General features: G+C 42.1%; 1 protein-coding gene across 1 annotated transcript in view; it reads right to left on the bottom strand.

Moving 5' to 3' along the window:
• The window catches only part of INTS6 (integrator complex subunit 6), a 191,592-nt gene that overhangs the window by 47,210 nt on the left and 119,311 nt on the right, over positions 1-25,071 (bottom strand). Inside the window, exons 9-12 of the mRNA XM_033947929.1 lie at positions 16,127-16,259; positions 11,126-11,220; positions 6,467-6,577; positions 4,572-4,787 (exon numbers count right to left, since the gene is read on the bottom strand). Coding sequence (XP_033803820.1) covers positions 4,572-4,787; positions 6,467-6,577; positions 11,126-11,220; positions 16,127-16,259 — 555 coding nt within the window. The remainder of the gene's footprint in view (positions 1-4,571; positions 4,788-6,466; positions 6,578-11,125; positions 11,221-16,126; positions 16,260-25,071) is intronic.

Raw genomic sequence — 25,071 nt, 5'->3', positions numbered from 1 at the left:
GCAGGTGAAGACGTGCCAGAGGAGTGACATGCACTGTTGAAGCCATGTGTCCCAATAGTATCATCATTTGTTTGGCAGAGATGGAATTTTGAGGAAGAACCTGTTGACACAAAACCTGAAGAGTGTGGAGCCGGTTGGACGGCAGGAATGCTCTCATGAGGATCGTGTCCAGCACTGCTCCAATGAATTGAAGTCTCTGAGTGGGGATGAGATGAGATTTGGGAAAATTGACCTCGAACCCCAGAGTCTGTAAGAACAAGATGGTTTGATTGGTGGCCAGTAGCACTGTTTGAGGAGAGTTGGCCTTTATCAACCAATCGTCCAGGTAAGGAAAAACTTGTAGATGGTGTGAACGAAGGAAAGCAGCTACCACAATCAGACATTTGGTGAACACTCTTGGAGATGAAGCAAGTCCGAAGGGGAGAACTTTGTATTGGTAATGACAGTGATTGATCATGAAGCGGAGATACTGTCTGGAGGCTAGATGGATGGGAATATGAGTGTAAGCCTCCTTGAGGTCGAGGGAGCATAGCCATTCGCCCTGATTGAGAAGAGGATAAAGAGTTGCTAAAGAAAGCATCTTGAATTTCTCCTTGACCAAGCATTTGTTGAGATCTCGAAGATCTAAGATGGGCCTGAGATCTCCTGTTTTCTTTGGAACTAGAAAGTAACGGGAGTAAAATCCCTGACCTTTCTGGTCTAGAGGAACTTCTTCTATAGCGTTTAGAAGAAGAAGAGATTGAACCTCTTGTATCAGGAGAGAGGATTGATGAGTGTTCAAAGCAGACTCTTTTGGTAGACTTTGAGCGGGATAAGTCTGGAAGTTGAGAGAGTAGCCGTGGCGGATGATGTTTAGGACCCATTGGTCGGATGTAATGATCTCCCACCGACTGAGAAAATGGGTCAGGCGTCCTCCTATAGGTTGGGGAAGATGGGTAGATGGTAAGATATTGGCTATGCTCAGGAGAAACACGTCAAAAGGGTTGAGTAGACTTTTGAGGTGGGGGAGGTTTCTGTTGCTGCTGCGTCTGCCTTTGAGGTTGACGTTGTTGTTGCTGTCGTTGCCTTCTAGGCTGTTGAGTAGCCTGAGGCAAAGGACGAGCAGCATAGCGGCGTTGGTAGGCCGATTGCTGTCGGAAAGGCCTAGCAGGTGGAGTCTTCTTTTTGTTCTTTAGGAGAGTATCCCAACGTGTCTCATGCGCTGATAGCTTCTGTGTGGTGGAATCCATGGAATCCCCAAACAGCTCATCCCCTAAGCAAGGTGTATTTGCTAAACGGTCTTGGTGGTTTACTTCCAGCTCTGAGACCCTGAGCCATGCCAACCTGCGCATAGCCACTGACATAGCCGTGGCTCTAGAAGTCAATTCAAAGGTGTCATAAATTGATCTTACTAGAAACTTCCTCAACTGGAGAAGAGAGGAGGTACAAGTGTGAAAAGCGGATTTTTTGCGATCAGGCAGATATTTCTCAAAGGTAGAAACTGTTTGGATTAAATGTTTCAAATAAAATGAGAAGTGAAACGCATAATTTCCTGATCTATTTGCAAGCATGGCATTTTGATATAGCCGCTTGCCAAATTTGTCCATTGATTTCCCTTCTCTGCCAGGAGGGACTGAGGCATACACATTAGCTCCCGCTGATTTCTTTAAAGTGGACTCCACCAAAAGAGACTCATGCGGGAGTTGGGGTTTATCAAACCCAGGTATAGGTATCACCCTGTATAAAGAGTCCAGTTTTCTAGGGGCTCCAGGGACAGTCAGGGGAGTTTCCAGGTTTTTATAAAACGTTTCTCTCAATATATCATGGAGAGGAAGTTTAAGAAATTCCCTTGGAGGCTGGTCAAAATCCAATGCATCAAGAAATGCCTTAGATTTCTTTGACTCAGCCTCCAAGGGAATAGACAAGGATTCACACATTTCCTTTAGAAAAGAAGGAAAAGATGCGGAATCTGGATGAGAAGAGGGATTGGTAACAAGGTGTTCCTCCTCATCAGAAGAGCATTCACCTTCGGAAAGAAAGGGCTCTTCCGAATCACCCCACAAATCAGGATCCCTAACCTGAGAGCCATGGTGTCGAGACTCTGGTGTGGAAGGGTCCTGGTGTCGGGTTTTATGTGTGGACTTGCCCGACCTCATGGATACGGTACCAGGCGATGTAACCTGTTGTGCTGGTACCGAGGTTTGAACCGCCTGGTGGTGAGATTTTGGCTCTGGAGCTAAAACCGGCATCGAGGTCGATGAGGTGGTAAGACCCGGTACCGATAAAGTGGATGCCGATAAAAGAGGGCGTTCCACTATCGGCACCGGTGGCTCCGACCGTACCGGAACTGGAAGGTTCTGGGGCAAAAAGGCAGGTAGTAGCTGTTGGAGTTGTTCTCTCAGCTGTACCTGCAGAACGGCGGCAATGCGCTCGTCCAATGAAGGCACCGGTACCGCCTTTTTCTTCTGCGGTACCTTGGGTGCCGCTCGACACTCCGATGAAGAACCCGATGTCGAGGGGCTAACTTCAATCGGAGCGGAGCGCTTCCGTGGGCGCCTCGAGGTCGGCAGGATTGGACTCACTGCAGTAGAGACCGGAGGACGCTCCAGCGGGGAAGGCTTCTTAGCCGGCTTACCTGCTGGTTGCGACGCCGGCGCGGTATCGCGCGGTGTCGATGAAGTCGGTGCCGATTGAGATGCAGCTGATGTCGGTGCCGGTACATTGGAATCGGACATCTCGGCACCGAATAGCAACCGCTGTTGGATTTGGCGGTTCTTAAGTGTTCGTTTTTTCAAAGTTGCACAGCGGGTGCAAGTGGACGCTTGATGGTCAGGACCAAGACACTGCAGACACCAGTTATGTGGGTCTGTCAGTGAGATTGGCCTAGCGCACCGCTGGCACTTTTTAAACCCGGGCTGAGGGGGCATGAAAGTAAAGACAGCCTCTGCCAAATCGAAAGCCGAGGCTTCGATTGTGGCAACAGGCCCCGCCGGGGCGAAACGAAAAAAGAAAGAGAAAAACAACTAAGTTTTTTTTTTTTTTTTTTTTAAAAAGGAAAATAATAAAGAACTAAAGAAACCTTTATTAAAACAAAGGTTTACGCGAGCGGGAAGATCGAAAAAATATTTCTTCAACAGCCGTTGAGGAAACGCGTCTTCTTAGCTCCGCGGAAACTAAGAAACTGGGGACCGCGCGCCTCTGTCGGGCGGGAAGGCACTCGCGCGTGCGCGGTGCGGCCTACCAGAACTTTCCAAGTTCTTAGAGTGCAATCACTCTAAAATTGTCCGTACCGGGGCTCCGTCGGTGCCGTCACCCATCAGTCAAGAATATGCTGCCTGCTTGTCCTGGGATAAAGAGAATATTGCATGGGGGGAGGGACACAAGGAAGGGAGAGAGGGGTGTTGGACATGGGGGTGGATTAGAGAGAGGGAGAAATACACAGGAGGTGGAAGAGGAGAAGGAGGGAGATTTTAGATCCAGGAGCAGAATGGAGTGATGGAGATATGCCTAGCAACGGGAGTGAGGGAATAGAGTGGGAGACATGCTAGACCATGGGTGAGGGTGCAGGAGGGAAGGTGGAGAGGGAAGGAAGAAAGAGCAGGTGCTGGACACTGAAAATGGTAGAACCCTGAGAGGGAAGTAAGGAAATGGCCGAGAGGATAGATATTACAAAGGGTAGAAGTATGGTAATATTGTGTATGTGTGTGTGGGGGGGGGGGGAGGGGGTGTACATTGAAGATGAAAGGGAATGGAGAGCTAAAAAAAGGAATGAGATGGTGAATGGGAGAGAAGATGGAAATTTGATAGGTAGCTGAAACGTGATAAAGAGGAGAAGGGTAAGAAAGAAGCAGAAAAGAGCTAAAAAGGAATGATCAACATGTCAAAGGCAGATATAGTGAGGGAATAGGCAGGAGAAAGGAGAAGACACAAATATATAGCAGCCACTTGAAGAATTAGGAGATAACAGGATAGCAGAAAAGAGAAATAGGAACCAACATGATGGAAAAATAAAATGTCTTGACAATAAAGATAGAAGAAAAACATTTTATTTTAAATGTTTTAAATGGAATATGGATAATAATTAGCAAAAATAGTGTTTAAATTTTGACAAATAAACTTAGGGCTCCTTTTATTAAGGTACGCTAGCGTTTATAGCCCACGCACAAGATTAGCACACGCTAAGGAGGCGGAAGCGGCTAGCGCGCACTATTCCATGCGTTAAGGCCCTAATGCATCTTTGTAAAAGGAGCCCTTAGAGTTTGCTAATTTTGTTCACAGAATTTCACCAGTAGTAGTTATTAAAAGGAAAATAAAAGAGCATATCATCAAATTAATCCCCCCCCCCCCTTTTACTAAGCTACTGTAGAGGTTTCTACTGCGGTCACAGAATTCCTATGAGCATCAGAGTATTTAGCACTCCGGGTTGCGGTAAAAACCTCTACCATAGTAAAAAAAAAAAAAAAGGGCCTAAAAACAGCAGAAATTACAACAAAATTCTAAGGGGAAAAAAAGCAAGGAAAACATCACATTTAAGCAAAACTAGTCATTATGAAATAGTTTATTAAAATCTCACATGTAAAAAAACGTTTTACCTTATTCAGCAAAGCTATTTGAAACCCTGCAAACTCTGTCATGTTCAGATCTAGTAGCCGGTGAGGAACTTCCCCTGTGACTCCTTGCAGCAGCAGTTTAAAATCTTTCCGATGGGCCAGAGACAGAGTGCGTGACCTGCTTCCAACCTTAATTCCAGTCTCTTGTGTCATTTTTTTGCCTATCAATCCTATAACTCTATCAGACTCGATTTTGGCCTTTAAAAAAACACATATTATTACAGTTGAAAAATCAGATATTTATAAACACTTCATGCTGTAAAGCAGTGGTTTTCATTCATTTTTAAGTTTGGGCCACTTTGGATTCTAAGGAGTTAAAGGAGAACCGCTAAATATTTTTATATGGGGGCCATCCCTACAACCCATCTTCAGACTTCATTGGGGAGTATTCTCTAGGTTCCGACCATTTCCAAGTGTATTATCTTGTCTATTGAAAAATGCCTTGTTCTTCAAGCATGTACTCTTGCCCCCGTCTACTTTCTCCTTTGTGTCCTGAGCCTGGGTAGACAGGCAGACACCTGAAAACTTGGCTATTTTCAAAAATGTAAATTTCCAGTTCCCCCTATCACCAACTCCCACTGTACTTCCCTTTTAATTTTTGTAAACCGTGTCAAACTCTATATTTATAGAGAAGATGCTGTATATAAGGTTAAGGTTTAGTTTAGGCAGAGTAGCAGAAAAAAATAAAAAAGACAACCAGAAAGGCAAAGAGGGCCACCAATGGTTCCTGGGCTTTGCATTGAAGAATACTGCCATAGAGGTTCATTTCCCTTATATAAATTATTATAGAAGAAATAAAGTAAAAAGATAAAATAAAGGGAAAGGAATTATGACTTGTATACTGCCTTTTTGTAGTTTTACCACCACACTCAAAGCGGTTTACATACAGGTAGTTTAAGCATTTTCCCTGTCTGTCCCCGGTGTACCTGGGGCAGTGGAGAATTAAGCAACTTGCCAATGGTCACAAGGAGCAGCACGAGGTTTGAACCCACAACCTCAGGGTGCTGAGGCTGTAGCTTTAACCACTATGCCAAACTCTTTAGTTGCAGTGCAGCAGACCAGTATAGTAGATTTCCTAGCAAAGCACCTTCTTCATTTCAATTAAAAGGTGGGGGACCGATGAAAACTTAAGGAACCCTTTTTGTCAAATGTCTAGGAATGAAAGATGGGATGTTAAAGATTTGACATCGTATGATTGAGAGACGGTGAAGATAAGGCAAAATTTAGGGAGATGCCATTAACACAGATAGCTACAATTTGGATCTGGTGAACAGAAAGGAGTGAAAGAGAGAGATAATGTGTCAAGGACCTATAGTAATTCAAGTGAGAAAAGATGTTGAAAAGAGTAAGACATGATGGAAGGTCAAACACAAAACATGAGCAGCAGCCACAATCAGCTTAACAACTAGGCAGACTAGGCAATTTGCCTGGGGCGGCAGTTTCTGGGTAGTAATAAAAAACAGCTGCAGTCAAAGCAAACCAAAAGATCCCAACAGCAATACAATCTCAAAGAATTATCTATATATACTTTTCCTGGCACACAGAGTAGACAGTTATCAAATAATCCATATGAATAGTTTGGAAATTGCCCTTGTTGTATGTCTATATACAAAAATAATTTATAAGGCATGCTACTGAGTAATATGTTTTTACAGAACCATTCTGGGAGGTGTGGTGTTCAGGTGATCATTATTATTGAGATTAATTATCAAAATGAACAGCGGTAAAGCTGGCCTAGTAACATGAAGTTTAAGGAGCAGAAAGAGAAGGTTACTCTGAGGCACCTAATTATCTTCACAGCAGCTAAAATTAGAAGCTGGGAACCTAAGATTGGCTGAAATAATGCTTCTAAAAGTTATGAGTACTTTTAATCTTACCTGATGGCTCAGCTTTTTGAGATAGGAGATGACACTGTAACTGAGGCCATATTCTATGCTTTCAGCAATGAGGTTAGGAGCGCCCATCATCCTTAAAGTTTTCTTCAAAGGCTGCATGAACAACAGACACCTCACTCAATACAAAAAACACAAGAGGGGAAACACAAGTTTCACAATAAAACTGATGCAAGCGATAGTGAAACAAGAACACACATAGTATCCAGATGATGACAGGAAAAAAATATATATATATATATCAACAAGTCCGAAGAACTCAAAACAAAATATATAACCAAGCTTATACCAGCTTTTACAAAGCCGCAGCAGAGGTTTTTACCATAGGCCCTGCGCATCCCGCAGTAGAAACCTCTTCAGTGGCTTTGTAAAAGAGCCTTTAGTGAGCAACATGTTCTTTTCTTACCTCCCGTTCTGGATTTCTGGATTCAAAATTTTACTGTGTGCGACAGATGTGTCTTCAGGATATTTGGACTCCCTGAGGCAGGCTAGCAACCTAGCATTACCAAAACATGGGTTGTGTTGAGTCCTTATTTTCCATTGCACATCACCCATATTAGAGTACAGCTGTTTCTTTTACCTTTTTGAACTTTTAATAAACTGCTTATTTTATATTTTGTTTTGGATTCTTTGAACTTATTGCTGATATATATTTTTAAGTTTTTATATTTCTGTTATTTTTTCTGTCATCATCCAGGTGCTGTATCTGCTTTTGTTCCACTGTCACTTGCATCTCAACTTAATACCTCCTTTTCTTTTATAATATTTAACTGAAACTCTCTACAACTTTCATATTTTTTTCCATTCCTAAATCAGTATGCAGTTAATTAAGTCCTATATGCTGTCACTTCTGATTAGTAGGAATGTGCACTGGCAAAAAGTTTTTTGTTCATTTCTGGAAAATTTAACTTTCTGCCCCAACTTTCATTGTTATTTTTTATTTATTTCACACAACAAAAAAATTACAATAGCAAATCAACTGCATGCATAGGTTAAAATAATTTAATGTACAATCTTTTTTTTTTTTTGAGACAGCTAATGAATGTGCACCCCTACTATTTGTATGTACTGGTTGGTCATAGTATATCACATCGCAACAGCCAATAATATTCTGTTGGAGGGTGGGGGGGGAAAGAAAAGGTAAAGCCCAAGGCACAACTCTCCCTTTCAATATCTCTCTTTCTAGAGAATATGGCTATTGCCACTAAGGGTATCCATTTTCTTCTAAAAGCTGTGGCAACATGTTTCCAAGGATTGATTAAATGGGAACAGTTGGCATTTGTTATATGATTAGGGTACAAGCAATAAGAAGCCCCCAAACTTGAGCAATATTGATTCTGGTGCAGAAGTGACTCAGTGGGTAGGCCAATTGTTTTGCTTATGTTCGTATATTCCTTGCTGCGACACTGTAGAGAATAACAATTCATTTATTTATAACAATATTAAAGACTAGTCTTTAAGCCCATTACATTAACGGATGCTAGAATAGATGTGTGTGTGTCTTTCTTTCTTTCTGTCTCTCTCTTTACTTTGCTGTCCACCACCACCCCTTGCCTGCTCCCCCTGTCCTGCAGTAGCCATTCTCCCTTCCTTTTACCTCCCCCATGTCCAGCAGCACCTCTTCCCTGCTCCCCCTGTCCAGCAACAGCCCTTCTCCCCTTGTTTTACCTCCCCCCTGTCCAACAGCACCCCTTCACTGCTCCCCCTGTCCAACAGCAGCCCTTCTCCCTTCATTTTACCTCCCTGTGTCCAGCAGCACCTCTTCACTGCTCCCCCTGCCCAGCAGCACTCCTTACCTGCTCCCCTGTCCCTCTTCCCTGCTCCCCCTGTCCAGCAACACTCTTTACCTGCTCCCCCTGTCCCTCTTCCCTGCTCCCCCCTATCCAGCAGCACCTCTTCCCTGCTCCCCCTGTCCAGCAGCACTCTTTACCTGCTCCCCCTGTCCAGCAGTAGGCCTTCTCCCTTCCTGTTACCTCCCCCCCTGTCCATCAGCATCCCTTCCCTGCTCCCCCTGTCCGGAAGCACTCCTTACCTGCTCCCCTGTCCCTCTTCCCTGCTCCCCCTGTCCAGCAGCACTCTTTACCTGCTCCCCCTGTCCCGCTGCACTCCTTACCTTCTCCCCCTGTCCCTTTTCCCTGCTCCCCCTGCAGCCAGCTTCCTGGTGTCTTTGAACTGATGATGCTCCTCTTCAAAGCAGCCCTGCTGAGGATCGCGGCTGGCTGCAGTGAACCTCGCAGGCCGCTCTGCACCTCGGTAGCACGTTCCCTCTGACGTACGCGATCGCATCAGAGGGAACGTGCTACCGAGGTACAGAGTGGCCTGCGAAGTTTGCTACAGCTGGCTGCGATCCTTAGCAGGCTGCATTGAAGAGGAGCAGTGCCGTCGGCAGCGGTTGGTGAGTGAGGCCGGGAGGAAAGAGTCGCCAGCGTGTTCTCTGCCTCCGTGTTCCAAAATGGAATTTGGCACGGAGGGACACAGCACGGTGGCAGCTATCACAAAACCCTAAGTATGCATGCGCGCTTAGGGTTTTATTATAGAGGACAGAATCTCAAGAAGACTAAGTTCTTATTCTCCCACAACTCCCAATTCATAACATGCATATGTACTCTACAATTCAAAACATTTCCAAAGATCAGACAACTTCCATAAATTTTAAATTTCACCTTCCTTAGAGATTTACCCCTCATTAGGTCACCTAAACTTGGGTGCCAATTTCATGTGTAAGTTATAGAATATTAGCAGTTATGCCCAACTCTGTTACAGTCGTTTATGCTATGGATATTATTAGAAAGTATATTTATCTAATCTAATACACGATTTATTAATTGCACTATACCAAAAAGGTTCAAAAAAGCGGTACAATCTACAGGAAAATACAAAAACACTCAATAATTAAAATATCATAACATGAATATTACAAGAAGTCATATAAAAAAGTTTTCAAAATTTTACAAAGCCTTTAAGTAAATGATAGCTGATGTTCAAACAATGCTGGAACATACATTTTCTATGAGCTTACTCAAGCCACAGAAATTTTTTTTTAAGAGGAGAAATTTGGGTTGTTTTTTTTTCCCTTTTCTGTCAGCGCATGAACCAATCCCTGCATTTATATTCAGAACTGAATGGGTATTGACTTATGCTGACAGGAAAGAAGGGAGAAAATAAGATACTTCCATTTAATGTGGTCAATTCTGGCATGTTACTACAAGTGTGCAATTTTTTTTCAGGTCTGCACATATTTCCTTACGAGGGCGTTTCAAAAAGTAATAGCAAATTGAATATTTTGCGATATATAATTCAATTAGAGATAAAAATTATGTGTCATTTTTCTACATAATTATCCTCCTTTTCAACACACTTCTCACACCGTTGCACCAGCTTCTTTATTCCATTGGAAAAAAATGTTTTTCATTCTGCCTTCAGCCAGGAATATACCGCTTCCAAATCTTTGTCCTCTCAAAGCATCCTTCAAGGGTCCAAACACATGATAATCAGAGGGAGCAAGATCAGGGCTGTATGGAGGATGCTGTAAGATCTGAAATCTCAAACTCTGAAAGGTGTCAAGAGTTGCAGTGGCCTAGTAAGGGTTTGCGTTATCATGAAGAAGAATACCTTTAGACAAAATCTCTCTGCGATAGCTCCGTATTTTTGGCTTCAGCTCCTCCTCCAACATTACACTGTATTGGGCACTATTCACTGTTTCACACTTTTCCTGATAGTGCTCCAAAATTGGTACAGAAGAGAGTGAATAAGACCTTTCCAGCAAAGGATTGAGACTTTTACTTCTTCTTGACTGGAAATGATGTGTGACACTTATGAAGACTGCCTCTTGCTTTCAAGCTCATAAGGATGCACCCAGGTTTCATCCCATGTAACGAAATGTGCCAGGAAGCCTTCTCCTTCATTGCTATACTGCGCCAAAAAGGCTGTGGAAGTCTGCACAAGAATCATCTTGTGCTCATCAGTCAGCATCCTAGGCACCCACTATGCACACAACTTGCGATACTTGAGAACCTCCGTGACAATGGTATGTGCAGATCAGATACTGACATCCAATTCCCTGGCCAGAACTTCTAAAGAAATGCATCTATTTTCACAAATAATGGCGTAGGCATGACCCACCTTCTCATCAGTGATGGCCATGCTGGGACGATGCAGCGTTCCTAATCAGGGACTGATGTTCATCCATTTTTAAATGTATCTATCCATTCGTTCACTCTTCGCTTGCCAATGCAGGCATCTCCATACTGTTGCAGCATTCTTCTATGAATTTCACGAGGTTTCACATCCTTCAACCACAAAAATTTGATGACTTCTCCTCTACCGTGCATATAGCTAAAGGCGCTGCCATGTTGTTGTATATGGTGCCCTACCAATTAAGCACACCATGCCATCTATTGGGCAGTGTCACCGATTCTTCTAAGAACATAAACTGCTGTTAGAACTCACCGGAATAAGTGTGTAGCTTGTTGGTAAAGTTTTTCAGGGAGGAAGAGAGGGTTTATGTTTTCCTATTCAATTATTCTTACATTTCAGTAAGTCATTTGTGCAACTTCAATAAAAATATTTACACATAAAATAACATATCTGATCAGTGACTAAAAGATAGTTTGCATGTACAACATATATATAAAATCTACTTACACCAAGGTAATAAGGAGGCATACTCTTCAGATAATTTTCAAACGATTGCCTCCACTTTAAAGTTGGCTTGCCCTTGTGCAGTTTGAACAAATCATCTAAAAGACAACAATTACTGTTCACAACTAAAATACCTGAGATGAGTACCAGAAAACAAAAATCATATTTTCATGCAGCATCAATTTGTAACATGAACATATACAGTATGCAAACAAGTCAATCCAAGAAGTAAAAATAACACAGGTCAACACATCATTTTCATCAGAGTTAATGTTGGGTGGGTTTTGTAGTACTTTTTCATGCTGATTTCAAATCTGTGTTTAGTTTTTCACTAGCACGTCACATTTTTGTAATGAGGCTCATTATATATAATTATAAACATTAATTGGGTGATATATCTTGCGTTTATAGGATAAACATATAAGGAGGGTTAACGACAGTTGTCTTTGCTTTTTTATGCTATGACGGTGATTAATATCAGTCTTTCATGCCAAGACATTGTACTAATCATCCAGATAGTTTCTGTTACGTCTGTGGTTCATTCACGATGAAAGCACAATGTCGCCCAATTACCGTTGATCTGAAGAAGGTATACAAATTCTACTTTGGCTGTCCACTGGGTGACCAGGATAAGTCTTGGGCTCCACATATCATCTGTACCAGTTGTTCCAACAGACTTTGTGACTGGCTCAATTGCCGAAAGGCAGTGATGTTATTTGCAATCCCAATGATATGGATGGAACCGCGAGACCATATTAAAGATTGCTACTTTTGCCTTGCGAACACAAGTGGATTCTCAGCTAAAACTAAGCACAAAATTATATATTCTATTTTGGATTCTGCTATTAGGCCTGTTGTACCTCCACACAAGATGGATTTGCTTCTGTGGAACATGATGAGGAATGTGATGATGATGCAGCAGCTGATTACAATCCAGAATTATCTGATCCTGATTATGTGGATGATGAAGATTCAGAATCAGAGACCTTTACACAAGCTGAGCTCAATTATCTTATTCGTAATCTAAATTAGAGAATGACATGGTGGCTGTTACCCATGACTAGCCGTGGGTAACCCACCGAAATGGTGGGGGTGGGGGGAAGTGCTCATTGCGGGCACGGGGACAAGGTCATCCACCGCCCCGTGGAGCGGTGACTGGTCTTGTTCCCGCAGTTAAGGGAGGGAACGCGCGTGGCCCCCTCCCTCCTTCCTACCTACCAAATCTATCTCACTCCCTCCTCCTCACCTTCGTGGCGCGTTAGTAAAGTAACTTGTTGAAGCCAGCTGAGCCTGCCTGCAATCGCATGTGTGTGGGCGGAAGCTTCTCCTCTGATGCAACTACCTCGCAGACTACCAACCTTCAAGCTCAAATGCATGCATTGGAATCCAAACTTGACAATTTTGAAAATCGTTCTACAAGGTAAGGTAAGGGGGAGGGAGGGAGATTCTCGGGCCACACAAAGGGTGCTGAAGGGCGGTGAAGTGGTGAGAGAGAAGGGGAGAAGATGCTGAAAGGAAATGGGGATTGGGGAAAACAGAGTGGGGAGAAGACGCTGAAGGGAAAAAATGTGGAAGGCAGAGTGGGGAGAGGATGCTGAAGGGAAAAAATGAGGAAGGCAGAGTGGGCAGAAGACGCTGAAAGGAAATGGGGAAAACAGAGTGGGGAGAAGACGCTGAAGGGAAATGGGGAAGACAGAGTGGGGAGAAGACGCTAAAGGGAAATGGGGAAGACAGAGTGGGGAGAAGACGCTGAAGGGAAATGGGGAAGACAGAGTGGGGAGAACACACTGGAAGGGAAGAAGACAGAAATGCCAGACTATGGGGGCAGTGGAAGGAAGAAGATGAGTGCCAGACCAATTGGGGGGGGGGGGGGGTGAAGGGAGAGGCACAATAATAGAGCAAATGGAAAACGTTGAGAGAAGACAGACAGTGGATGGAAGGAATTGAATGAGAAGATGAGGAAAGCAAAAACCAGACAACAAAGGTAGAAAAAAAAATTATATTTATTTCCTTTTTTGTTTTTTTTTTTGCTTTAGGATAAAGTATTATATTAGTTGTGTTGATAAAAATTTATAAACAAGCTCTCCCAGCTGAACATCTCTTTCTCTAGTTCAGCAGCCAGAACTTTGATTTATAAGGAAGGAATAAGCTAAATATTGGAGTACTGAGGCTTTTATGGATGCTGCAGGGATAGTAGTCGTGGGGATGGGGTGGGGACAATGGTTGCGGGGGTGGGGACAGTGGTTGCGGGGATGGGGACGGGGCAGTGACAGGGACGGTGGTTGCAGGGACAGGGCAGTGACAGGGACAAATTTTTTCCCCGTATCATTCTCTAATCTAAATCTTTCAAAAGAAAAAGCAGAACTTCTTGTTTCAAGGCTTAAGCAAAAGCACTTGCTTGCAAAAGATGCTAATATAACTCATTACAGAAAAAGGAATCATAACTTAACAACATTCTTCACTGTAAATGGCTCATTGTGCTTTTGTCATGACATCAACGGGCTCTACAACAGTTTGTCACAGGTGCATTGTCCAGATGAATGGCTTCTCTTCATTGATTCTTCAGAGAGAAGCTTGAAGGCAGTGTTATTGCACAACAGAAATTCCAAACCAAGTATACCAATTGCCCATTCTGCTCATCTAAAGGAGTCTTATAAGAATATGAAGAATTTACTAGAAGCAATCAGTTATAAAACACACCAGTGGAACATCTGTGGTGATCTAACGGTCACTGGCATGCTAATGGGAATGCAAGGAGGATTCATTAAATACTGTTGTTTCCTGTGCTTGTGGGATAGCAGATCTACAGCTGAACATTATGTCAAGCGTGCCTGGCAGCTGAGGGATACCTATAACTCACGGAGAAGCAGTGTGAAATTTATGCCATTGGTGGATCCTCATAAAATATTTCTTCCATCTCTTCATATCAAGCTGGGGTTGATGAAGAACCTGGTAAAGGCCATGGGTAAAGCAAACGCAACAGGTTTTCAACATCTTAAGAAATTTCCAAAAATCAGAACTGCAAAACTGAAGGAAGGGATATTTATAGGCCCAAAGATCAAGCCCATTATGCAGGATGAAGATTTTAAGCAATCATTCTCAGCAGCTGAGCTTGAAGCCTGGGAGGCATTCAAGTGGTTAGTGGAAACTTTCTGGGCAACCATAAGCCTCCTTCATAGAAGGAAGGAGTTCAGAATCTCCTTGACTCATATCAGAAACTTGGCTGTCGCATGTCATTAAAAATACACTTTATGTACTCACATCTTGACTTTTTTCTGGAAAATCTTGGTATAGTGAGTGACAAGCAAGGAAAATGTTTTCACCAGGACGTTCAGTTAATGGACTGTCACTACTAAGGTTTCTGGAATGAGAGTATGATAGCCAACTACTGCTGGATGTTGTGGTGTGACAATCCAGACACAACTCACAAAAAAAAAATCATACTCTAACCATTTTTGAAGAAATATTGGTTGCTAAGTGACACAGTCCAGTATAATTATGCTATGCTGTGTGCTTATTTGACTTTGGATCGAAGATAGTGCAACATTTCTTTAAGTTGATGCTGCAGTTCTTAAAACCCTACATACTAAAACACTGTAAACTAACATTAGTCATAACTTTAAAAGTTTACATGACTGAGAAAAACTAATAACAGATATGAAATCAGAATGAAAAACTGATTTAGAAAAATGTACTGTGTTGTCAGATGATTCCGAAAATAATTTTTTTGTTGCCTTGTGTAATTATAAATTTGAAATAAAATCAAGTTGTCTTAGGTAGAAGTCTACTCAGACCTAAGAATGTTCAAGAGATCCTCATATGGATATTGTTTTGGGTTGTTTTTTTTTAAAGTCCGTCATCTTTTAATGTCCTATTTGAAAAAATGTGCTGACATCCTAATTTCTACTTGTCATCAGTCTCTTCATTATTCCACATTTCACTTTATTCCTAACCAATCATGCTTTACTAGATAAATGTATAATATTGTCTAAACCAAAGAACTTTCTAGGCTTAGGAAGTATGTGGTCAGAGAGAAGTAGGTACAGGAGGAGGTGTTCCACTGAATTTGCTAGGTGGACAGCTAAAGGGGCTGTGTTCTCCACAGGAGAAGAGGAAAGCAACTTTTCACTTGAAGAGATCATAGGGCATTAGAAGAATATTCCATGGAACAGTGTTCCAGAAAGATGAGGGTTTCAAGGCTAGAGAAACAAGCTTGATACCAAAAGATACTTGATTTTTTTTTCTTTGTTTTGACTAGAAAGAATACCAAGATTTGCTAAAACTTCAGGGGTGTAAAGGAGAAGAAACCTCTTGAAGGAGTCAGTGGTAGGTCCAGAGTTTCAAGATAAGTGATTAGGAAGTCTACTTTGAAATGAATTGTGTCCAAATGCAAACAGTAGCTAAAGTCTTAAATGTGATCTTGAAAAGTTTTGTACTTTGTATTATTTTTGCTATTTTCTACATTTTCTTTTGGTTTAATGATGTTCAGTAAACCTTTTTTATTTAAAAAAAATCTGGTCTGGACTCAACTTTTTGGAGTGTTAACAATGATCAATCCCTTAAGGCAGGGGTCCCTAAAGTCCCTCCTTGAGGGCCGAATCCAGTCGGGTTTTCAGGATTTCCCCAATGAATATGCATGAGATCTATGTGCATGCACTGCTTTCAATGTATATTTATTGGGGAAATTCTGAAAACCCGACTGGATTCAGCCCTCAACAAGGGACTTTGGGGACCCCTGCCTTAAGGTCTAAGGCCTCCTGACATCTGCTAGACCCATCTCAGAATTTGTTTCAGACACTGTAGAGGTAGCTAATTACTGCAGTATCCCCTCTTGTCTTAATCTCTACCTGGGGTGTTCCCTACCAACCTTGAAAAGGGGATTGAATATATTTATAAGGTACTTTAATGAAACAGAAACACAATCAGAGTACTTGTCTTAATTCCAAAATACCTACATGTTATTTTAATTCCTTCTACCATAAGGCACACAAAATGTATACTTACCTAAAAGAGGAAGAAGAACAGGATAATTGTAAGGCATCACAAACAGATTCACACAATTCAGTGCTGTGCTGGCTTTCAAGTAACCAAAAGGATGGCCAAGTTCACTGTATTTTGCACTGTTGGTCACACATACCTTCAATGAAACAATTCATAGTAGTCACCTATTGCCCATGCAGTAGTGTATTTTCAATAGTACAAAAATATTTATATATGAAGATCAGCAAGTATTTTATGCTCTACTTGCTGAAAAATATTAAACACATAGCAATTTAACTGGCTAGGAACTGCTCCTGGCTAATTAAATTGCCTGTTTAAAAAGAGAAACATAGAAACATGATGGCAGATAAAGGCCAAATGGCCCATCTAGTCTGCCCATCCACAGTAACCATTATATCTTTCTCTCTCTGAGAGATCCCACGTGCCTATCCCAGGCTCTCTTGAATTCAGACACAGTCTCTGTCTCCACCACCTCTTCTGGGAGACTGTTCCATGCATCTACCACCCTTTCTGTAAAAAAGCATTTCCTTAGATTACTCCAGAGCCTATCACCTCTTAATTTCATCCTATGCCCTCTCATTGCAGAGTTTCTTTTCAAATGAAAGAGATTCGACTCATGCGCATTTACATTACATAGATATTTAAACGTCTTTATCATATCCCCCCTCTCCCACCTTTCTTCCAAAGTATACAGATTGAGATCTTTAAGCCTGTCTCCATAAGCCTTATGATGAAGATCACATACCATTTTAGTAGCCTTCCTCTGGACCGACTCCATCCTTTTTAAATCTTTTTGAAAGTGCGGCCTCCAGAATTGTACACAATATTCTAAATGAGGTCTCACCAAAGTCTTATACAGGGCCATGCCTCTCCCTATGAAAATGAAACCTAGCATCCTTTTAGCTTTCACCGTCACCTTTTCAACCTGTTTGGCTACCTTAAGATCATCACATACAATCACACCCAAGTCCTGCTCTTCTGTCATGTACATAAGTTCTTCACCCCCTATACTGTACCATTTCCTCGGGTTCTTGCAGCCCAAATGCATGACCTTTTATTTCTTAGCATCAAATTTTAGCTGCCAAATTTCAGACCATTCTTTAAGCTTCGCCAGATCTTTCTTCATGTTATTCACACCACCTGGTGTGTCTACTCTATTGCAGATTTTGGTATCATCCGCAAAGAGGCAAATCTTACCTGACAACCCTTCAGCAATATCATTTATAAAAAATGTTAAAAAGAACAGGCCCAAAAACAGGTCATTTTCAGCAACACTTAACCGGTTAGTGCCAACACAAAAAAAAAAAACCAGCTATTCTGGGGGCAATTCAGGGGCAGAATCATCACTTGACCGGTTAAGAGTTGATGTCCAGCACTTAACCAGCCAAGGAAACCACATAATAGGACCGCATAAAAATCATGCCTATCTTTACGCGGTGCCTCATAGATGGTTAAGTGCAAATATTTAACTGGCTAAGTTTTAGCTAGCTTCACAAGCCCAGACGGTCAGGAATATGCTGAGTACCACCAGCTGAATATCAACCCCATTATTTTGAGAGTCCTGTGCTGATATTTTAAACCTATAACAGGCTGTGGTGAGTAAATGTTATTTATTTTAAAATGTTTTATTCCGCTTCAATCCTAAGCGGATTACATCTAAAACAAACATATTAAAAATTCACAAACTTAACAAAATCTAAACAAACACAGTAGACTGTTAACTTTTCCAAATAAATTAATCAGCTCTTAAAACAGTTGTCTGCCTGCCCTCATTCAGGCCAGGATTCTCAAAAACCTACGTTAAAAAGCAACAGTCTGCTAACGCAGCCGTTTTGATACCAAATCTAAAAAACTGAGACATTCTTATAAAATCATGCATGCAAATGAGGTCGACGGACAGCAGCAAAGATCGCTAAATTTGCATGTGCCCATCGCTGGTTATAGCGATGGGCACATATGCACAGAAAAAAATGCTATCAAAAAACCCCACCAAACAAAAAAACCCACTCTCCTGCTGGACTAAAAATCCTGATGCAACCACCCCGCCGCAACCTGACCCCCCCCCCCCCCCCCCGCAGCAGGAGAGATGCCCACTCTCTCCAGCTGCACTAAAAATCCTGACGCAACCAACCAGCCATGACCCGACCGCCCGCCCCCCCCCCGCAGCAGGAGAGATACCCACTTTTACTCACTTTCAAGTCACCCCCTTCCCCGTCTCCGCCCCCCCCCCTCCTCCTTACTTCAACATAGATGAGCAGGAGGGACGTGGCCACCCTCCTCCCAGCTGATGTGTCATCTAAAATGGGCCTTCCCCTCCCTGGTGCATCTTGGGATGCAACGGGGAGGGGCCTGAGGCTCTGATTGGCCCAAGTTGTTTAAGGCCCCTTCCATGGAAAATATGCCAGTCACAAAATAAACATTTTTGCTGAAACTGCTGATCTGCAAGGGGTAACAGCCTAAGCTGGCTATTTTCTGGTTTAGAGCTTTCCCTCACTTCTACATTTGAAGTGCTAGGTGAGGATCCAAGATTCCAAGTTTATTAAAAATTTTATAAAATCGCTTATCTTGGTTTGCTAAGTGAAATACAATTTTTTAAAAAGGGAACATTTAAAAACAGTAATTAAAACAACAAGAGATGACAAAGACATTTTCTGACAGGTATAAAAGGGAAGAAGAGAGAAATACAATGTTTAAAAAGGAAAACTACATTTAAGGCAAAAACGAAAGGGGGGATAGAATGTATTAGATCACAGATTGCATCAAAGAGAAATTAAATATCATAGGCATCCTTAATAAAAAACATTTCAGGCTGGTTTTCAAATAGTCCATGTTCTTTTCTTCCCTTAGATATAGAGGGAGGGCATTCCAAATACTTGGAGCAATTACAGAAAAAATATCATGACGACGTGTGCCTATTATCTTTAAAGATGGAACAGTCAGTAAATGTTGGTCAGATGATCGAAGTGCACATGACGGAATGTAAGGAATAAGTATTTATGAATTGTGGTTCGTTTGATAGAAGCATTTTAAATGTCAATAATATCATCTTAAAAGAGATTCTGTGACGGATCGGAAACCAGTGAGCTTTTTTTTTTGCAAAAGTGAGGTTATATGATCGTGTTTTTTAGCGTTTGAAATGATCTTGATAGCTGTATTTTGAATAATTTGAAGACCTTTTTTTGGCGATGATCAATGAGTTTATTAAGATATTTATTGATTTGGGTTCAAGAAATTTTGATGTAGATTGAATCATTTGCAGACAATAAAAGCAAGATCGTACTACACTACTGATGTGTTCGTGATAAGAAAGCCTTTGATCGAAGATAATACCAAGAATTTTAATTGATGTGACCATTGCCAATGAAATGTTATTTAGTATAATTGGCGTGCTCAAAATTATTCCGTTCCTCCATGGGAAAAGCATCGTTTTAGTTTTTGGATGTTTAGCGATAGCATATTATTTAGCCAAATCCAATACCTGTTCGAGTTTTTCATTTATGTTGTTGATTTCTGCTTCAGTTTCTTGGTTCAATGGAAACAAAAGTTGAAAATCATCTGCGTAGGCATAAGCTAAAAGCCTATGGATTGACATAGCTCTAAAAGAGGGGCCATGAAAATATTGAAAAGTAATGGAAACAGAACTGAGCCTTTTGGGATACCAATGATTATTGACCACCCACCAGCGATGAAATTTGGCATGTTTACTAGTGGGCAAAGGAGTCTCCTGGAGAAAAGCAATCATCGTAAGTTGACGATTCAATAGCGTATGCAAAATTTTTTGGCCTTTTTTATAAGCAAGTTTATCCCATTAACGTTCCAAGACAAACATTTCAAAGGCCATCATGTAATGGGTGTGCGAAATAGTTGAAAAAGCAAAGTCCAAGAAGACAATAAAGAGGGCTATTCCAGTCTCCAGCCCCCTCCCCCCTGCCATTGAAACCATTCGTGGGCAGACAAAATCCAAGAGTTCAACCAGCCGTGAAACAGAAAAGAGAAAAAACAACCTCTTCAAACTTAAACCCATAGCCTCTGCTACATTCCCACATTCCATCCCCCTCAGTATAACCCCCCCTCCCCAAGAACAAATATCTATCAAAGAACCTGTGGAGCACTCTAGTGAAATTTACCCCCCCTACCCACTCCGTTATATATAGGTAATGTTCAGGAGTAATATGCATAACATACACTAACATTCCGTCAATACTCGAATCCCATCAACCCCAAAAAAATAATGAAACACTGTCCTCATAAACCATCCATTCAATTCCCCAATCACCCACAAACCATCCAACATCCCACCCCCTTCACAAACACCCATAAACTACAAGGTGTTCACCAAAACACTCCCTTCATTTTAAATGATTTTATTAATAGACTTCTAATCCCGTATAGCAATCCAAAATCTCTCCGTTCAACTTCCCCAAATCTCTTAGTTATACCTTCCTTAAAATCGATTAATACATTGCACTCCAATAACTTTGCTGTTACTGCCCCTACTCTGTGGAATTCATTACCGATCCATCTGCGCTACGAATCTGATATAAAACAATTTAAAACTAAATTTAAAACATTTTTATTCCAAGATGCTTTGGATATCAATTGCCCTTTTAAGGGCTAAATTTAAAATTCTGATACTTTTTACCCAACCGATTGTTTTATCCTTTTATGTCTCACCTTTCTATATTAATTGTAGTTCATCCCTACTATCCCATTGTTGTGTAGTCTGTATGTCTCTGACTTTAATCCATTATCCCATTTTTATAAGTTTCTATGTAATTTATTATTTGTTTTTATGTAATTTTATATTGTTAACCGCTTAGAAACCAGAATAAGCGGTCTAAAAAATATTTTAATAAACCTGAAACTTGTTACAAAATCAAAACTTATTGGAATATGTTTATAAATAAGATGACAGCAAATACAAGTCCCAGAAAGCATGGTTAGCAAGATCTTACATAATCGCTTGCATTTTCACCCTTATAAGCTGCAATTGGTGCAGAAGTTACTGTACAACCTTCAGACAATGCAACACGACAAAATGACCAGGTGTTCCTCAAGTGGCCCCCGAGATCACCAGACATTACTGTTTGTGACATTTTCCTTTGGAAGTACGTACCTCCACTACCCACAACTATTTCCTTTGGGGGTACGAACCTCCACTACCCACAACTATGAATGATCTGCAGGAATGCATTACTGAAGCTATAAATATGATCACTCCGGATATGCTTTGGAGAGTCTGGTCCTAGATTGATTATCGTATCGATGTTTGCTAAGTTACAGGTGGGGCACACATCGAGTGTATGTAATCAACAGATACCATATAAAACTTTATGAGTTGATGAAACTGTAGCCTCCAAAGGTGAAAGAGTATGCCAATAAATTTTGGTTTTGTAACCATTTAAAATCAAGGAGTATTTTTGTGGGCACCCTGTATAACTAAGTTCACAATTTCCTGAATAATTGCTGAAATACAGCTAAAAGAAAAAGCACGCAGTGTCAGCTGTACTGCAGTGGGTAGGAGCAAATATGTTTCTTGGATATCCGCAGCAAGTGATCCAAATCTAGGAAACCCCAACAATAACCAGTGGGTCCCGGAGTCCATGACAGATACCAAATATGAACCCTGGGGGACAGAGCAATCTATCAGAAAAGTACATGCCCCATGAAAGCAGTCTGAAGAACTTGCGCGGGTCAGTCAGAGGGTCCATAAACCAACCATGAAAGAGCAGACTGAATTCCCTCAAGTCTGCTAAGCAAACTTTCCAGCCCCTTCAACATATCCAGAATTAGGCCCAGGGCTCCTAGGATAAATCAAGCGTAATTCTCAACCCACCCCCTATACACAACCCCAGCCTCATTCATACCCCACATATACTGCAATCCCAAACCTACCAAGATTATCCCTGGGAGAACCGCAACGCGAAGAGCCAAAATCCAGACTGCCAAGTCGTAAAGTCACATCTGTAGCCCTCCATGTAGCAGATGTAGAGGGTCCCTGCCCATTTATTGCAAGAAAAGTTTAAACATATCCGGGAATTAAAAAAAAATGACTCTTGCCATCATAGAAGATCTTCGGTTTTGCTGGATATGAGAGCAAATTGAATATGTTTGTTGTGAAGTTCAGCACAGATAGATGCATAAGCGCTTTCCATAGATAGAGAAACCTGTGTGGAATAGTCATGGAAGCACAACACTGTTGTTGTTGTCATAAGTAAGAGGTCCACAAGCCCTGTATAGCCTTGAGAATGTCCACTTTGTGGGCATAATTCAATAATTTGAAGATAGCTATGTGGGGCTAACCTGCCTGCTTGCACCTAGCCTATAAACCCTCTCTATGCGAAGTGGCCCCCACTGTGGACAGTAAGGCGAAAAAAGTCACACCAACCAGGTTCCCAGGAAGCCACACAGTTCAGAGTCTATAATAGTCTCCAGGATCCCCACCAAACGCAAGTTTCCACCCTTGTAGAACGATTTTCAAAATTGTCAAGTTTGGATTCCAATGCATGCATTTGAGCTTGAAGGTTGGTAGTCTGCGAGGTAAGGCGCTGTATATTATCTTCCAAATCTGAAACGCTCTTGCAACACGCAGAAAATGCTCCTGTAAGAGATTGCAATCGGCTATCCATAACTTCAAGTTTGTCCAAAATTGTTTGCAAGCTTTTATCCAGAGAGGAGTGGATGGCACTCTTAACTTCAGTTAAGATCTCAGAGACCCAAGCTGAGCTTACAGAGAGCTCCATGGACTCTGGCGATGCATTTTGGCCTGCTACGTGCTTTGATTTATCTTTTTCTTTTTGGGGAAGCCCATAACAACATAGTGCAAATACAAAACTCCCAGAGATGGTAGAGCAGGTTTCCAAAAGCAATAGTGGTGATGAAAAAGAGCAAGCCACAAGAAAACATCCCATAAAATAAAACAAAATAAGGATCGGGGGTCGGGAGCACAGAGTATACACGTCTGCATGCTAGCACTATATCACATGACCCCCTAAGCTAGCTTGTGTTAAAAACTCACAAATAACCAAAGTCGCAAACACCGAACACATGAATATGAAGGAAGACCTGTAACTATCTTATTTAAGTTTATAGCATTTGCATACAGATATTAACTTAAGAAGGCTGAATTAATGTATTTTCTCCTGTCTTCTCCAAGTGTCTTGAGTATGAAAAGAAAGCATGTGAGTATCCCATCACATCTAACACTTGGTACAGAGGTTGGTAGAACTGAAGGCTCCAAATTAGGTTGTCTTAGACTTTCCAAGCGTGAGCTAGTTATTTGCCACAAAAAAGATAAGGTCATTGCCACTGAAATTTTAGCAACCATTAGAGTTGACACATGTGGAGGAACATAAAAATTGTCACATGACATGCCACTGTTGCTGCTATGTAGCCAAGCAATACTATGAGGATTTCTCCCCCCCCACCACCACCACCAAAGGCTTCAAGACCAGACAAATCTTGCAGAACTTTTGGATTTATTTTCTCTCTAATAGGTAATTGCACAGGCATATTCCCAAACTATTTCACAAAAATTTTCAAATCTTTTCTTGAAGCTCATTTGTCTATCTGGAGGAGGACTAGATGAGAAATCATTTCTCTCTAGTATAAGAAGAGGTGTAGAATCTGTGTTGAGTATGCTTTCTGCTCTGAATGCTTCTTGAAATTCACCAAGAGCAGTGGTGCCAAAAAGAGATTAGGTTCTTACCTTGATAATATCTTTTCCAGTAGATAAGAAGGTATACTGAACCATAGGGTTATCTATCTGTGCTCGCGAGTACACTGCAGAAGATGTCAATCACAGCTTTTCAACGCCTCTTCCTTGGACTCTGCTGTCCCCTTCAGTTTGTAGAAAAGTCGAAGACAGCCCTATAGAACACAGTTCTTCAACCGACGGTCCGCAGACCGGTGCCGGTCCGCAAAAAAATCTTGCCGGTCCGCGAAGGATTCAGGACCCCCACCGCAGCAAAAGGTGCCGGCGTCAGCTGACGTGCAACTTCCTGTGCCGTCGCTATGCCGGCACTCCTGCCTGCCACCACCGACTCCTGCCCTTATGTCTCCACACCCCCAGAAAAGCAGCGGCAGGTCTGTGTGCTTTTAACTTCGGCACACAGCTGCCCCTAGGCAGTATTTTAGCGCGGTTTCATGAGGCATCCCTCGGGGCCTTTGGTAGGCCGGCCCACATCACATCATTGAAAACGAGCCGGCCTACCAAAGGCCCCGAGGTTGCCTCATGAAACCGCGGCTAAAATACTGCTTAGGGGCAGCTGTGTGCCGAAGTTAAAAGGACACAGAGCTGCTGCTAGCCTACATCGAGGAAACATTTGCTGGAGAGGGAAGGAGGGAAGGGAGTAGAGATGCTCCTAGACAAGGGAGGGGAAGGGGCTACTGCTGGCAGGGGAGAAGGGAAAGGGAAGGGATGAGAATTATTGTTGGATAAGGGGAGGAGGAAAGGGAGAAAGGGGTACTCCTGGACAAGGGAGGGGAAGGGGCTACTGCTGACAGGGGAGAAGGGGAAGGGAAAGGGAAGAGAGTTACTGTTGGATAAGGGGAGGAAGAAAGGGAGAAGGTACTGCTGGAACATTGGAAGGAAACAGCTAGCAGGGAGATTAGAGGAGGGGAAGGAGTCAGGATGGAATGGAGAGATCAGATGAGGGAAAAGGGAGAGACAGAGTAATGACAAGGTAGAGAGAGATTGATGCTGGGAAGGGGGGGGTCCAGATGAAAAATAAGGAAAGAGGGACAAAGATGCTAGATCTGGTGTAGGAGAGAGGGCATAGAAAAAACGCAGATACCATATGGGAGGGGTGGGGGAGGGGGAGAGGGCAGACAGTGATGGAAGAGGCAGATGCTGGATTGAAGAGACAGAGGGCAGACGCTGGATGGAAGAGAGTGAAAAGACGATGAAAGCAGAAACCAGAGACAACAAAAGGTAGAAAAAAAATAAT

This window comes from Geotrypetes seraphini, chromosome 6, assembly GCF_902459505.1.
Source record: "Geotrypetes seraphini chromosome 6, aGeoSer1.1, whole genome shotgun sequence".
Lineage (NCBI taxonomy): Eukaryota > Metazoa > Chordata > Amphibia > Gymnophiona > Dermophiidae > Geotrypetes > Geotrypetes seraphini.
The sequence above is the reverse complement of the archived record's forward strand: the minus strand, read 5'-3'. Positions and strand labels throughout refer to the sequence as shown.